The 13,339-nt window shown below is 43.1% G+C and overlaps 2 protein-coding genes across 2 annotated transcripts in view; both read left to right on the top strand.

Annotated features, from left to right (window-relative positions):
* Positions 1 to 3,991, top strand: part of LOC121273867 (zinc finger protein 239-like) — a 29,770-nt gene extending 25,779 nt beyond the window's left edge. Inside the window, exons 2-3 of the mRNA XM_041181016.1 lie at positions 2,622 to 2,713; positions 3,669 to 3,991. Coding sequence (XP_041036950.1) covers positions 2,622 to 2,713; positions 3,669 to 3,742 — 166 coding nt within the window. The 3' untranslated portion in view covers positions 3,743 to 3,991. The remainder of the gene's footprint in view (positions 1 to 2,621; positions 2,714 to 3,668) is intronic.
* LOC121273850 (zinc finger protein 3-like) lies at positions 3,876 to 6,517 on the top strand. The gene is made up of 2 exons (XM_041180989.1): positions 3,876 to 3,903; positions 3,990 to 6,517. Exons 1-2 carry the CDS (start codon positions 3,876 to 3,878, stop codon positions 4,490 to 4,492), a joined length of 531 nt encoding a protein of 176 aa, XP_041036923.1. The 3' UTR covers positions 4,493 to 6,517.
* The last annotated feature ends 6,822 nt before the right edge of the window (positions 6,518 to 13,339 follow it).

Below are 13,339 nucleotides of genomic sequence, written 5' to 3'. Positions count from 1 at the left end.
TGCCTTTCATTCTCATCCCTTTTGTTATTTATCCTCTCCTGTCTTTCATCCGACCACAAACCTTCCCTTCTGTTCTTTCCCTCTCAACTTCCCCGTCTGGGAACTTGCCGAAAATCTGTAACATCTCTAACTTCTTTCCGGTTCTGATGAAAATTCAGCGACCTGAATCGTTAACTGTTTCTCTCTCCACAGGCTCGGCCTAACCTGCTGAGTATTTCCAGCATTTTCTCATTGGCAATGAGAGCGATCGATGTATGGCCATTTCTCCTCTTTCCAGGTTTTGTAACATGGATTTCCCGAGTGCAGTGGCCATAGTGTTTGCTTGAAATGTGAAATTACCCGGTGAGATCTCACGTCGAAGATTTGCCCTTCAATTGTTTCAGGATGGAGTTGGCACAGTGATAAAATCAGTGAGAATTAATCCAGAGGCCCAGGCACAAGGCTTCAGATTCCAAAATAGCTTGAGATTTCGTATTTTTGTTCTTTCACGGGGTGTTGGTGTTGCTGGCTCAGCCAAAATATATTTTCTATCCCTAATTGCCTTTGAGAAGGTGGTGGTGAGCTGCTTTTTTGAACTGCTGAAGGCCATGTGTTATGGGTACACCCACAATGCTGTTCGGGAGGGAGTTCCAGGACTTAGACCCAGTGACAGTGAAGGAATGGCAATATAGTTCCAAGTCAGGATGGTGTTTGGCTTGGAGGGGAACTTGCAGGTGGTTGTGTTACCATGCATCCTCTTTCCTTGTCCTTCAATGTTGTAGAGGTCACGTGTTTGCAAGCTGCTGTTGAATGAGCCTTGGTGAGTTGGGAATTGAACTAATAAATCTGGAATTGAAAGCTAGTCTCAGTAATGGGGAATTGAAGCTTTCTTCGATTGTCATGAAAACCCATCTGGTTCACTAATATCCTTTAAGGAAAGAAATGTGCCGTCCTTACCCAATCTGACCTACATGTAATTCCAGACCCACAGCAATGAGGTTGGCTCTTAATTGCCCTCTGAAATAGCCGAGCAAGTCACTCCATTCAAGGGTAATTAGGGATTGACTGCAAATGCTGGACTTGACAGTGACACCAACATCTCATGAAATAATATATTGAAGGATGAGCAATTGGCATTTTGTTTAATTTCATGTCGAACAGGGTGACAGTAACTGCTGTTTCATTAGTTAAAACCTCGATCTTTTACCTATTTAATCAGGTAACATTAAATGAGAGAAAACTGATTCACAGTGACCCAAAATAGTGATGCTGCTGGAAATCCAAACTTAAAAGAAAATATTGGAAGCACCCAGCAGTATCTATGGAAACAGAAACAGAGTGAATGTTTCAGGTCAGTGAACTTTAATCCAGTTATACAGTTCTGATGAAAGGTCACAAACCTGAAATATGAACTATCATTCTGTCTTCACATACATTACCAAATGTAATTAGACTTTCTGAATGTTCTGTTTTAATTTCAGATTTACAACATCTGCAGTATTTTGCTTTTCTTCCAATGCAGAGTGTTGAGAATCTGGAATTCCTTACCAGAATGGTCTGAGATCCATATCTGACCTGGAAACCCATGGGTAAATTCACACTGAGAAAAGACAGTTCACCTGCTGATAGTGGGAAAGCATTCACTTGGCCATTCCATTTACTGATACAGCAGAACAGTCACCATGGAGACCGACCATACGGATTCTTCATATGTGCAAAGTGATTTACTCATTTTCCCCACCTGTTAGCAATCCAGCTTTAAAGATTATAAGGATTTGACCCACAATTGGTGCAATCTGACAAGGAACGATTTTACTGTTTCTTATAACGGGGCTGGGGGGGGGGGGGGGGTGGTGCGGGGGGAATCACTTGTTGACGTCAGTTGCTGAGACACCAGTGAGTTCAGGTCTAACTGTAGGGGTTTGTTCTGTTGTTAATTACTCAGGACAGGACTGGTTGAAGCGTTTGTGCACTTTGGTGCTGACCAATTTGATAACTTTATATCTTGGCCCTATGGCTGCAAATGAAATCGGATCATTTAACATAAATAGCTTCTCAACAATATTTTCTTGCAATGGCAGGGCACTTACCCAGCATTCGCGGCGAGACAGAATGTGCCCTATTCTCACTACAGGAGCCTCGTGTGCAGGTGCAATAACGAGTTAGGAATGGAGCATGCGCACTGTGTGGTTTCCGTCTGGTACATGCGCACTGTGGGTGCTGCAGCTTCGGGTAGGCGGTCATCCCGACTCTGCAAAGGGCGAGAAACAGGATTGTCGGAGGAAAATGGGATCGGCGGAGTGGGTGGGGAGGCTTCATGAACATCCAGTGGAGGCCTCAAAACCCGAATGAGAACCTATCAGACCCGTGTTAGCACCGAACGAGGCCGGTAACAGCTTCAGGGAATGTCTACAGTTGGAGGCCCGAGTTCATGCAGCAGGGCGCATGCGCGGTCATGTTGGTCCAAGTTGCAGGAAGAGAGAATGTTGTGAATTTCTCCCCTGGACGGACAGGGATGGATTTTGAAAACTCCTTTTACAGGGGATTAAAAGGGGAGGATTTACACACAGCAAACTCAAACCAAGAGAAATGTTTGTCTCTTCTCAATTTCTGCACTGACAGGGATGATATTTTTTATGCAGGATATTTGAAGAACAGAATTTAAAGGCGGGGAACTCAAATCAAACAACAGATCAAAACCTGACAGAGTCACTCAATTCATCAGAACCTGAAAGTATGTGTGTCGGTGGAAAAAATATTCAAACATCTGTGTGACTGGAAATAGGAAAGGTCAATGTCATGGAGGAATTGGAAAAAAAAGGATGGAAATTTTAAATTTAGTTATTGTTTAAGTGGAAGCCTGTGTAGGTCAGTGAGTAGAGGGTGATGGGTGAGTGAATGGGACTCAGTGCAGAGGACAGGGACAATAGAAGTTTGGATAAACTCCAGGTTATCAGGGTTGAATGTGGGAGGCCAGCCAGGTATGCGTTTGAATAGTCAAGGCCAGAGGTAATAAAGGAATGCATGAGTTTCATGAGCAAATAAGCGGAGACAGGGCCAAGTCAGTGATGTAACTGAGATGGGAATGTGCACTCTTGTAGATGGTACAGACGTGGTCAGAAGCTCAGCTAGCAGTGTAATATTACCCCCTGGTTGTGAACAGTCTGATTCAGCCCTGACCAGTTGCCAGGGAGTGGGATAGAGTCAGTGGCTAGGGAGTGGGGTTTGTGGTGGGAACTGAAGTCAATGGCTTCAGTCTTCTCAATATTTAAATGGAGGGAATTTCTATTCATCCAGTACTGGATGTCATACAAATCTGGACAGTGTGTGACATGGACGGGAACTTGGAGGTGAAAGTGTTCACATACACCTGCTATCCTGGTCCTTCTAGGTGGTGAAGTTTGAGGGTTTGGTGGTTTTGACAATGTTCTAGTTTATTCTTAGATATATAAAATCCCTCACCTTCGCAACTTTATTCTCCCTCGTCACATAGAGCTCAGAGTCTTATGCAGACCCAGACCAGATGGCAGGTTCCCTTCCCTGAAGGACATTAGTTGTTTTTTTCATGACAGTCCAGCTGTCTTCATGGTCACTTTTTCCTAGTGTCCACAAATTACCAGAATCATTCAGCTCATTTCAGCCTTTGTGTTTATGTGGGTTCTCTCTCACTCCCTTTTTTCTGTTTTAAGTCAATTTCACAGGGCATAAGAATGGGAGGATTTCCAATCTGGAATCTGAAACCAAACATCACATCAGGATCTGACAGAGTCACCTAATTTATCCTAACCTGAATATCATCGGATTTTAAACATGGAAGGAGAAAGCACCATTCACAGAGGAGAGAAACCGTACACGTGTTCTGTGTGTGGGCAAGCCTTCAGCCGATCATCTAGCCTATGGACACACAAGCGCAGACACACTGGGGTGAGACCGTGGAAATGTGGGGACTGTGAGAAAGGGTTCTATTTCCAGTTTGAGCTGGCAAATCATCATCGCAGTCACAGTGTGAGAGAGACCATTCAACTGCTCCGTGTGCAGAAAGGGATTCGTTACTTCATCCCACCTGCTGGAACACCAGCGAGTTCACGCTGACGAGAGACCTTTTAAATGCCCAGACTGTGGGAAGTACTATAAAAGTTCTGGGGAGCTAATACGCCATCAACGTGTTCACTCTGATGAGAGACCGTTCAGGTGCTCTCACTGCGGGGCTGAGTTCAAGGCATCATGTGATCTCACTATTCATTGGCGAATTCACACAGGGGAGAGGCCGTTCACCTGCTCCGAGTTTGGAAAAGGATTCACAACCTCATCCAACCTGCTGGAGCACCAGCGCACTCACACTGGGGAGAGGCCGTTCACCTGCCTCAAGTGTGGGAAGATATTTGCTCATTCGTCCACCCTGCTAAGACACCAGCGGTTTCACAATGGGGAGAGACCGTTCATCTGCTCCGAGTGCGGGAAGGGATTCACGACCTCATCCAACCTGCTGAAGCACCAGAAAGTTCACAAGTAACTACAATGATTGAATTTTTCTGTTAATCGCATCCAGGACTGAACTTTGTTCATTAGGGTCTGTTTCTGCTGATGTTAATGAACTCCAGCCCAGTTATGTCTGTTAATATTGTGGATAAAAGTCAAGTAAGTCAGCTTTGTGTTGAACGCACGCTGTGTAGAGCCTTTTTAATATCTCTAAAACAAGTTAGTTCCTTTTGAAGTGCTCTCCCTCTCACCCTGTCTCCTCCATCCTCACCTCCAACAACAAGTGTGGGGAACTCATGGAGCTTCTTTGTCACTAAGATTGAGACAATCCGATCAGCTGCCTCTGCTGCTTCCCTCCCTTCCACGAGCCCACTGGGACAAACTGTCTCTAAAGTTCCCCCTTATCTGAGCCTGAACCCATATCTTTCTTCAGTTTCTCTCCCATCTCTCCTCTGCTCTCTCAGCACTCATCTTGCCCATGAGACCCACCTCCTGCTCCATCCACTCTATTCCCACTAAACTGCTGATCACCCAACTTCCCCATGTTCCCTGGTATTGATAATGGTTACATCTCTTCAAACCCTGTCCCTCTGTCCTTCAAATCCAGCATCATCACCATCTCCTCAATAAAATCAACCCTTGACCCCACTGTCACTGCCTGATCTCCAACTTCCTTTTCCTCTTCGAAGTCCTGAAATGTGTTAAAACTTTGAAATTTCTGCCCCTCTTTGTTGGGACCCTGTTTGAATCCCTCCAATAAGATTTCCACCCTTGCTCTCATCAAAGTTACAAATGACACCCTATCCAGCAACGGCAAACTATCTCATCATTCCTTTTGAACATTCTTCAGTCTTCAACCGGTTAACCAATCCATCTTCCCCCAATGCCTCTCCACTGTTCTCCAGCTGATTGCGACTTCACACTCTGGTTTCTTCCTTATATATATATATTATTGTAGCCAGAGAATCACCTGCAGGAGCTGTGAATATTTGATTTATATTTTTATATACTCACTGGATAAATAATTTGGTCTCAATAAACTATACAAGAATGCATCGTTATCACTGTGATATTACCTTGCAGGACAAGTCCTTCTAACTAGAGCAGCTCTTTTGGATAAGGTCATCAGACAAGAGTGAAGTCGTTGCTGTCCATGACCAAAGCCCAGAGTGGTCCAAGCATCTTGTAATTACCATTAAAATGCAATATTCAGCAGAAAAAATAAGGTCATAGTGGGAAAATGTTAAAATTAATGGCACTTTACTTAAATGTATGCAGGATTTGCAGCAAGATGGATGAATTCTTAACAATTAGAAAAAATGCCTGATATGATAGATATTGAAGTAATAGAGTGTGAAAGTGGCCACATCTAAGGGATGAAAAATCAAGGCCACTTGACACTTTGGAAGGAAAGAAAAGGAGGTGGGGTAGCTCTGTTAAAAAAGGATGAGACCAGGACAGTAGTGAGAAATGATCTTGGTCTGGATGAACAAAGTGTAACATCAGCTTAGGTGGAGACAAGAAATTGCAAATAAGACACTGGTAGGAGTGGTTATTGGCCTCTGACTGTATCTGTAATGTAAGACAGAGTGTAAATCAATAAATAATGGGGGCTTGTTATAAAGGTGCTGCAATAATCATGGGAGGTTTTAATTTTAATTTGAATTGGACCAATAACATTGGGTGAGTACATGGAGTGTATTCAGGACTGTTTCTTAGAATAATATGTTCTGAACCAACTTAGAAATGGGCTGTTTTAGACCTGATATCGTGTGATGGGACAAAATTAATCCATGCCATCATAGTACGGGATCCCCTAGATCAAAGTGATCATAACATAATGGAATTTCACAATCACTTTGAGAGTGAGATATGTGGATCTTAAACTTGTGGGCATTTACAATGGTATGAAGACACAGTTGGTAAAATACATTAAAAGGTAAGAAAGTTGGGAAATAGTGGCAAAAATTTAAGGAGATATTTCATAACCAGCGAAAGATATATTCCATTGAGAAAGAAAGACTCTATGTCATGAAGGGATATTAATGTATATAATATTATTGGAAACTGTTTTAAATTGGAATTGTAGTAGGGTCTTTGTCTGAGTGTGTGTGTCCTAATTGGATTAAAGCCAGATAGTCTGGGTGCTTTGATGTATAGTAGTTTTGAGATGTTAATTGGGTGAACAATATTTTAAAAGGTAAAGAGTAGATTTGCATTTTGTTGAATAAACCATTCAAAGACTGGGGGTGAAATCTTGCACCTAACTAGGAGACACCAAGCAATATGTTTATATTACTTATAAAATTAGTATTATGAAAGGGGTTATATTGTTAGGAGAGGTGGAGTTCAAAGGGCCTGGTGATACGATGAGAACATGCATTCAAAGAGAAGTCTAGGTATATACAGAAGAGTTTTGTGTGAGGAAGTCAGAGGCATGAAAGATCTAATCCTGTAAGCCTACCACTGTGCTTGCGAAGGACCAAATTGAAAGGAACCACATTTTTAATTCATAAGGTAAAATGTGCTTTGCCCGGTGTCTGTTTGAGTCTATGGGTTATTGTTGCCTTGGAGAAGATTACCTGGGAGTGATTAATTTGGGGATTTGTTTAAAAGTTATTATGGTCGTAATTTGTAGATGTGTTTAATTTCTTATTAAAATTAATAAATGTTTAATTTATATAAAAAGCCTCTGGCTGCTTGGTGGTTTCATTTCTGAATTGAGAGCAGTATCTCAAACATACCAATTGAAAATATAGGTTATGAAAGTTGTTTAAAGTTTCCTTCTGGGATTTTAAATAACTCAGCCTTTACCAACTGCTGTGTCATAACAATCTACAAGAAGGATGCACCACCCATGGCTAACTATAGAAGTTAAAGGTTGTACCATATTGAAAGAAAAGATCCTCAATGCTGTAAAGATTAGTGGTAGCCCAGAGGATTAGGAAAATTTTAGAAACCAACTAAGGGTGACTAGGAAAATGATAAAGGAGAAATTGGAGTACCAGAGAAAAACTAGTAAAAAAATATAAACACAGGCAGTAAAACATTCCATAAGAAATATCATATAGGCTCAAGACGTTGCCTCTGTTTATCTTGCCATAGATGCTGCCAGACCTGTTGAGTTTTTCCAGCATTTTATGTTTTTATTTCAGATTTCCAGCATCTGCAAAATTTTGCATTCAAATTTTTTAGTTTTATTCTTCTTCAGTTTGAAGAAAAAACCAAAAAATTCAGGCAAAACTGAGAAAAATACCAGAGGAATTGGAAGAACAAAGATTGAAATGGGATCACGTTCATCCTTGAGCTGAAAATGAAGTTACATAAATTTGACACAATTGTACACACCTGAGAATGTTTCTTCAGCCCCTTTTCAAGCAAGCAGAGAAGTTAACCCTTTCCACTCATAGCATGGTGACAATTTGAACGAAATACTTTTCTTTTTAAATATTTGGCTTCATCCCATTTGTTATATTTCAAGACAAACTGCCTGGGAACAGGAGATGTGGGAACTATCTCCAAACTGATTGCAAAAATCTGTACTTCTGTCTCTGATCTATAAACAACATATTTTGTGAGTACTAAATGGAATATAAAAGTCGTCCAGTGCTCCTGAATGAGATAGAATAATAATTAATGGATGACATATTTAGAATAAAAGATAGGGAAAATCACACCACGGATTGAGAAATTGAATAATTCACCTGGGTATAGTCAATGGGATAGTTCTGACTGATATACATGCACATTCCAGTCAAAGTCAGGAAAATGTAGGTGAGGCCAGTAAATTGATAGATTTAACTTGGTGCCATTTGTGTCCTTTCCTCAGTACAAAACAAAACTGAATTTGATAGCCTGACCACTATCCAAGGCATCAGAACCATGCAGGGGTAAATATGCAAAGATCTTAAAGCAGAAACTCCTATTACATTTTAATAAGATCACCTGAAAGGCCAAGAGTGGCTTGCATAAGTTGGCACCTGCAGCATGGTTTTGGGATACTGGCGTGAGTGTGCAGATGTGAGTTGTTATGAGAGGTGGTAATTAACATGTGGAAATGCTCAGTGACCCTGCACTGAAGAACAGGTCCCAGACATGCTCAGCTACTTGACAACGGAACAACATGAAGTGACTATTGTGGAATATTGAATGAGGCAATATTTTAAATCATCAAGACATTAACACATACCCCATAGAGAAACTGATTTTAAAACATCCAGGATAGAATAAAACACACTGGTAGAGGGAGTAAAATTAATGTGAAGAGGGAGATAGAATTTGGATTTAGGAAATATCCACAAGGTGGATGCAGGTGAACAGAGAGCTGGAGAATCTTTAAAGTCTGTGCATGAACTTTTGGTTGAATCGGATAAATTTAAAACGTGCTAATAATTTAGATTGTGTGAGATGATTGGCAGGTGGGAAAGATGAATCGAAGTCGATAGTTATCACATTTTAGTGGAAAAGTTTTGACATTTATTCTTGGTGGCAGCTCAAAGGTTTGTGTTGCAGATTCTGATCATTCTAGTAGCTTTAGTATGTTATCTACAGTTTGTCGTCAAGAAATTAAGAAAACAAGCTCGTAGCTTAGAAATAATGAGGTTAGTCAGAAATCAGTTGTGAGAAGTCAATATTTCCTTCTCAAGATTGGAAGATCTGTGAGAAATCACTGTCCAATCAATTTATAAAATCTTCTGAAATGTATTGAATATTATAGGGATAGCTCTCTCTCTCTCTCTCTCTCTCTCTGTCTTGCTTAGGAACAAAGATTCCTGACTTGACAAACATCGGACAACATATCCCAATGTTACCTCATGGGGATGGACTCGGTAGTTAGGGAACCGAATTTGTAGTAGTGACCGACGACATTGGTTTTGATCTTGCCAATTCTAAAAAGGAGCAAATTTCTGCTCATCCTGTACTGGGTGTGGGATAAGCAGTTTGATAATTTAGTAACAGTGGAGGAATGGAGAGGGATGGTGGTGAGGTAGAGCTGGGCATTGTCAGTGTATATGTGAAAACTAACACGGTGCTTTTGGAAGATGCTGCCAAGTGGCAACATGTAGGTGAGGTATAGGAGGGGCCAAGGATAGATTCTGTTTTTAGGGTGGGTCAGGATGGTGGATTTAAAGGTGAGAGCAACAGTACCAGAAGAGAGAGAGAAAAGTGTGAACAATATCAGCTAACATGGAGAAGCTGGATGGTCAGCAGTTCGTGGAAATAGGGTCAATGGAGCAGAAGGCGAATCCCATGGACAAGATGAGCACTGAGTGGGCATGAGAGGAGATCGGAGAGAAACTGGAGAGAGATGTGAGCTCAGGGCTCGGACATGGGGCTTCTTTACAGAAAGTTGGCCCAGTGGGCAAGTGGAAGGGAGAGAAGCAGCAGATGCAGCTGATCAGATTGTCTCAATCTTAGTGACAAAGAAGACAGAGATTGTTGTATTTGCTGTTGGAGTTGAGGACAGAGGAGACAGGGGACGGAGAGCATTTCAAGGGGAACTAAAATACGTGAAGATATTTAAAAGACTTGACACACTGTATGTTTTACACAAAGCTGATTTATTTGACTTGTATCCACAATATTAACCCCTATAACTGGGCTGGAATTTATCAACATCAACCAAAACTGACCCCATTGAACATGGTTCAGTCTGAAACGTGATTAACAGAAAAATCCAAATACTGTCGTTACTTGTGAACTCGAATTAATGTTTTGAGTCTATGTGACTCTTCTGAAGAGGAAGAGTCACACGGATTTGAAACGTTAACTCTGTTTCTCTCTCCACAGATGATGCCAGACCTGCTGAATCTTTCCAGCATTTGTGTTTTTATTTCAGATTTTCAGCATCTGCACTGTTTTTCCTTTGTACTTGCGAACTCGTTGGTGTCTCTGCAGTGTGGATGAACAACAAAATCCCTTCCCACACTTGGAGCGTGAGAACAGCCTCTCCCCACTGTGAATTCACTGGTTTACAGTGAGGTCAGAGGATTGCCTGAACCCAGACCCACAATGGGAGCACCTCAACGGTCTTTCATCAGTGTGAACATATTAATAAGGCATCAGCTCCCTGAAACATTCCTAGCACTTCCCGCAGCCTGGGCATTTAAAAGGCCTCATCACTGTGAACTCATTAGTGTGTCTGCAGACGGGATAACTGAGTGAATCTATAAGACCATAAGACCATAACGCATAGGAGCAGAAATTAGGCCATTTGGCCCATCGAGTGTGCTCCGCCATTCAATCATGGCTGATAAGTTTCTCAACCCCATTCTCCCGCCTTTTCCCTGTAACCTTTGATCCCCTTACCAATCAAGAACCTATCTATCTCGGTCTTAAATACACTCAATGACCTGGCCCCCATAGTCCTCTGTGGCAATGAATTCCATAGATTCACCACTCTCTGGCTAAAGAAGTTTCTCCTCATCTCTGTTCTAAAAGGTCTTCCCTTTACTCTGAGGCTGTGCCCTCAGGTCCTAGTCTCTCCTAGTAAAGGAAACATCTTCCCCCCATGTCCACTTTATCCAGGCCTTTCAGTATTCTGTAAGTTTCACCTTTCCTCAGTTGGAGAAGTTGAACGGTCTCTCGTCAGTGTGAACATGTTGATGGGTCATCAGTTCCCTGCACCTTTTAAAGCACTTCTGGGCATTTATAAGGTCTCTCGCCAGTGTGAATGTGCTGGTGTCCCAGCAGGTGGGATGATGTGCTGAACCTCTTACCGCACTGTGAGCAACTGAACAGCCTCTCCCCATGGCCATTCACTGTGTTTCAGCTGGTCAGTCCGGGATAGAAATTGAGCAGAGACAAACATTTCTCTTGGTTTGAGTTTAATGTGTGTAAATCCTCCCCTTCTAACCCACTGGAAAAAAAGAAGTTTCCAAACACTCGGCCCTTTCTCTCCCCTGGACTTGCAACTCGACCGCCTTCGTCCCCATCCAGCACCCGCACTGCGCATGCTCTAATCCCAGCCCGGTCCCGCCCTTCATTCACTTATATTGCTTGGAGGACTAAAACAAAAACAGAATCACCTGGAAAAACTCAGCAGGTCTGGCAGCATCGGCGGAGAAGAAAAGAGTTGACGTTTCGAGTCCTCATCACCCTTCGACAGAACTTGAGTTCGAGTCCAAGAAAGAGTTGAAATATAAGCTGGTTTAAGGTGTGTGTGTGGGGGGCGGAGAGATAGAGAGACAGAGAGGTGGAGGGGGGGGTGTGGTTGTAGGGACAAACAAGCAGTGATAGAAGCAGATCAGCAAAAGATGTCAACGACAATAGTACAATAGAACACATAGGTGTTAAAGTTAAAGTTGGTGATATTATCTAAACGAATGTGCTAATTAAGAATGGATGGTAGGGCACTCAAGGTATAGCTCTAGTGGGTTTTTTTTTATAATGGAAATAGGTGGGAAAAGGAAAATCTTTATAATTTATTGGAAAAAAAAGGAAGGGGGAAACAGAAAGGGGGTGGGGATGGGGGAGGGAGCTCACGACCTAAAGTTGTTGAATTCAATATTCAGTCCGGAAGGCTGTAAAGTGCCTAGTCGGAAGATGAGGTGTTGTTCCTCCAGTTTGCGTTGGGCTTCACTGGAACAATGCAGCAAACCAAGGACAGACATGTGGGCAAGAGAGCAGGGTGGAGTGTTAAAATGGCAAGCGACAGGGAGGTTTGGGTCATTTTTGCGGACAGACCGTCCACCAATATCCATTACAAACCCACCGACTCCCACAGCTCTCTCGACTACAGCTCCTCACACCCCGCTTCCTGTAAGGACTCCATCTCATTCTCTCAGTTCCTTCGCCTCCGTCGCATCTGTTCCGATGATGCTACATTCAAAAACAGTTCCTCTGACATGTCCTCCTTCTTCCTTAACCGAGGTTTTCCACCCACGGTCGTTGACAGGGCCCTCAACCGTGTCCGGCCCATCTCCCGCGCATCCGCCCTCACGCCTTCTCCTGCCTCCCAGAAACATGATAGGGTCCCCCTTGTCCTCACTTATCACCCCACCAGCCTCCGCATTCAAAGGATCATCCTCCGCCATTTCCGCCAACTCCAGCATGATGCCACCACCAAACACATAATTGAGGGAAGTGCAAGTGAAATGATGCTTCACTTGAAAGGAGTGTTTGGGCCCTTGGACAGTGAGGAGAGAGGAAGTAAAGGGGCAGGTATTGCATTTTCTACGGTTGCATGGGAAGGTGCTGTGGGAAGGGGTTGAGATGTAGTGGGTGATGGAGGAGTGGACCAGGGTGTCCCGGAGGGAACGATCCCTGCAGAATGCTCCCGTTTGGGGGGGGGGGGGGGTGAAGGGAAGATGCGAAGGAGGCAAAGGAACTGAGAGAATGGGATGGAGTCCTTATATGAAGTGGGGTGTGAGTAGCTGTAGTCGAGGTAACTGTGGGAGTCGGTAGGCTTGTAATGAATATTGGTGGACAGTCTATTACTAGAAATTGAGACAGAGAAGTCAAGGAAGGGAAGAGAATTGTCAGAGATGGACCATGTGAAAATGATGGAGGAGTGAAAATTGGAAGCAAAATTATAAATTTTTCCAGGTCCAGACGAGAGCATGAAGCAGCACCTAAGTAATCATCGATGTACCGGAGAAAGAGTTGTGGAAGGTGGCCGGAGTCAGACTGGAACAAGGAATGTTCCACATACCCCATAAAGAGACAGGCATAGCTGGGGCCCATGCGGGTACCCATAGCCACACCTTTTATTTGGAGGAAGTGAGAGTAGTTAAAGGAGAAATTGTTCAGTGTGAGAACAAGTTCAGCCAGACAGAGGAGAGTATTGGTGGATGGGGATTGTTCGGGCCTCTGTTTGAGGAAGAAGCTAAGGGCCCTCAGACCATCCTGGTGGGGGATGGAGGTGCAGAGGGATTGGACG

The sequence above is a fragment of the Carcharodon carcharias genome, assembly GCF_017639515.1.
Source record: "Carcharodon carcharias isolate sCarCar2 chromosome 27 unlocalized genomic scaffold, sCarCar2.pri SUPER_27_unloc_2, whole genome shotgun sequence".
NCBI lineage: Eukaryota > Metazoa > Chordata > Chondrichthyes > Lamniformes > Lamnidae > Carcharodon > Carcharodon carcharias.
This window is presented reverse-complemented; position numbering and strand designations above follow the sequence as displayed.

Excerpts from the sequence above, each read along its gene's own strand:
- LOC121273850 (XM_041180989.1), top strand. The coding sequence starts at position 3,876 with ATGGACACACAAGCGCAGACACACTGGG. Across the intron at positions 3,904-3,989 it reads ACAAGCGCAGACACACTGGG|AGAGACCATTCAACTGCTCC; the intron begins GTGAGACCGTGG and ends TCACAGTGTGAG.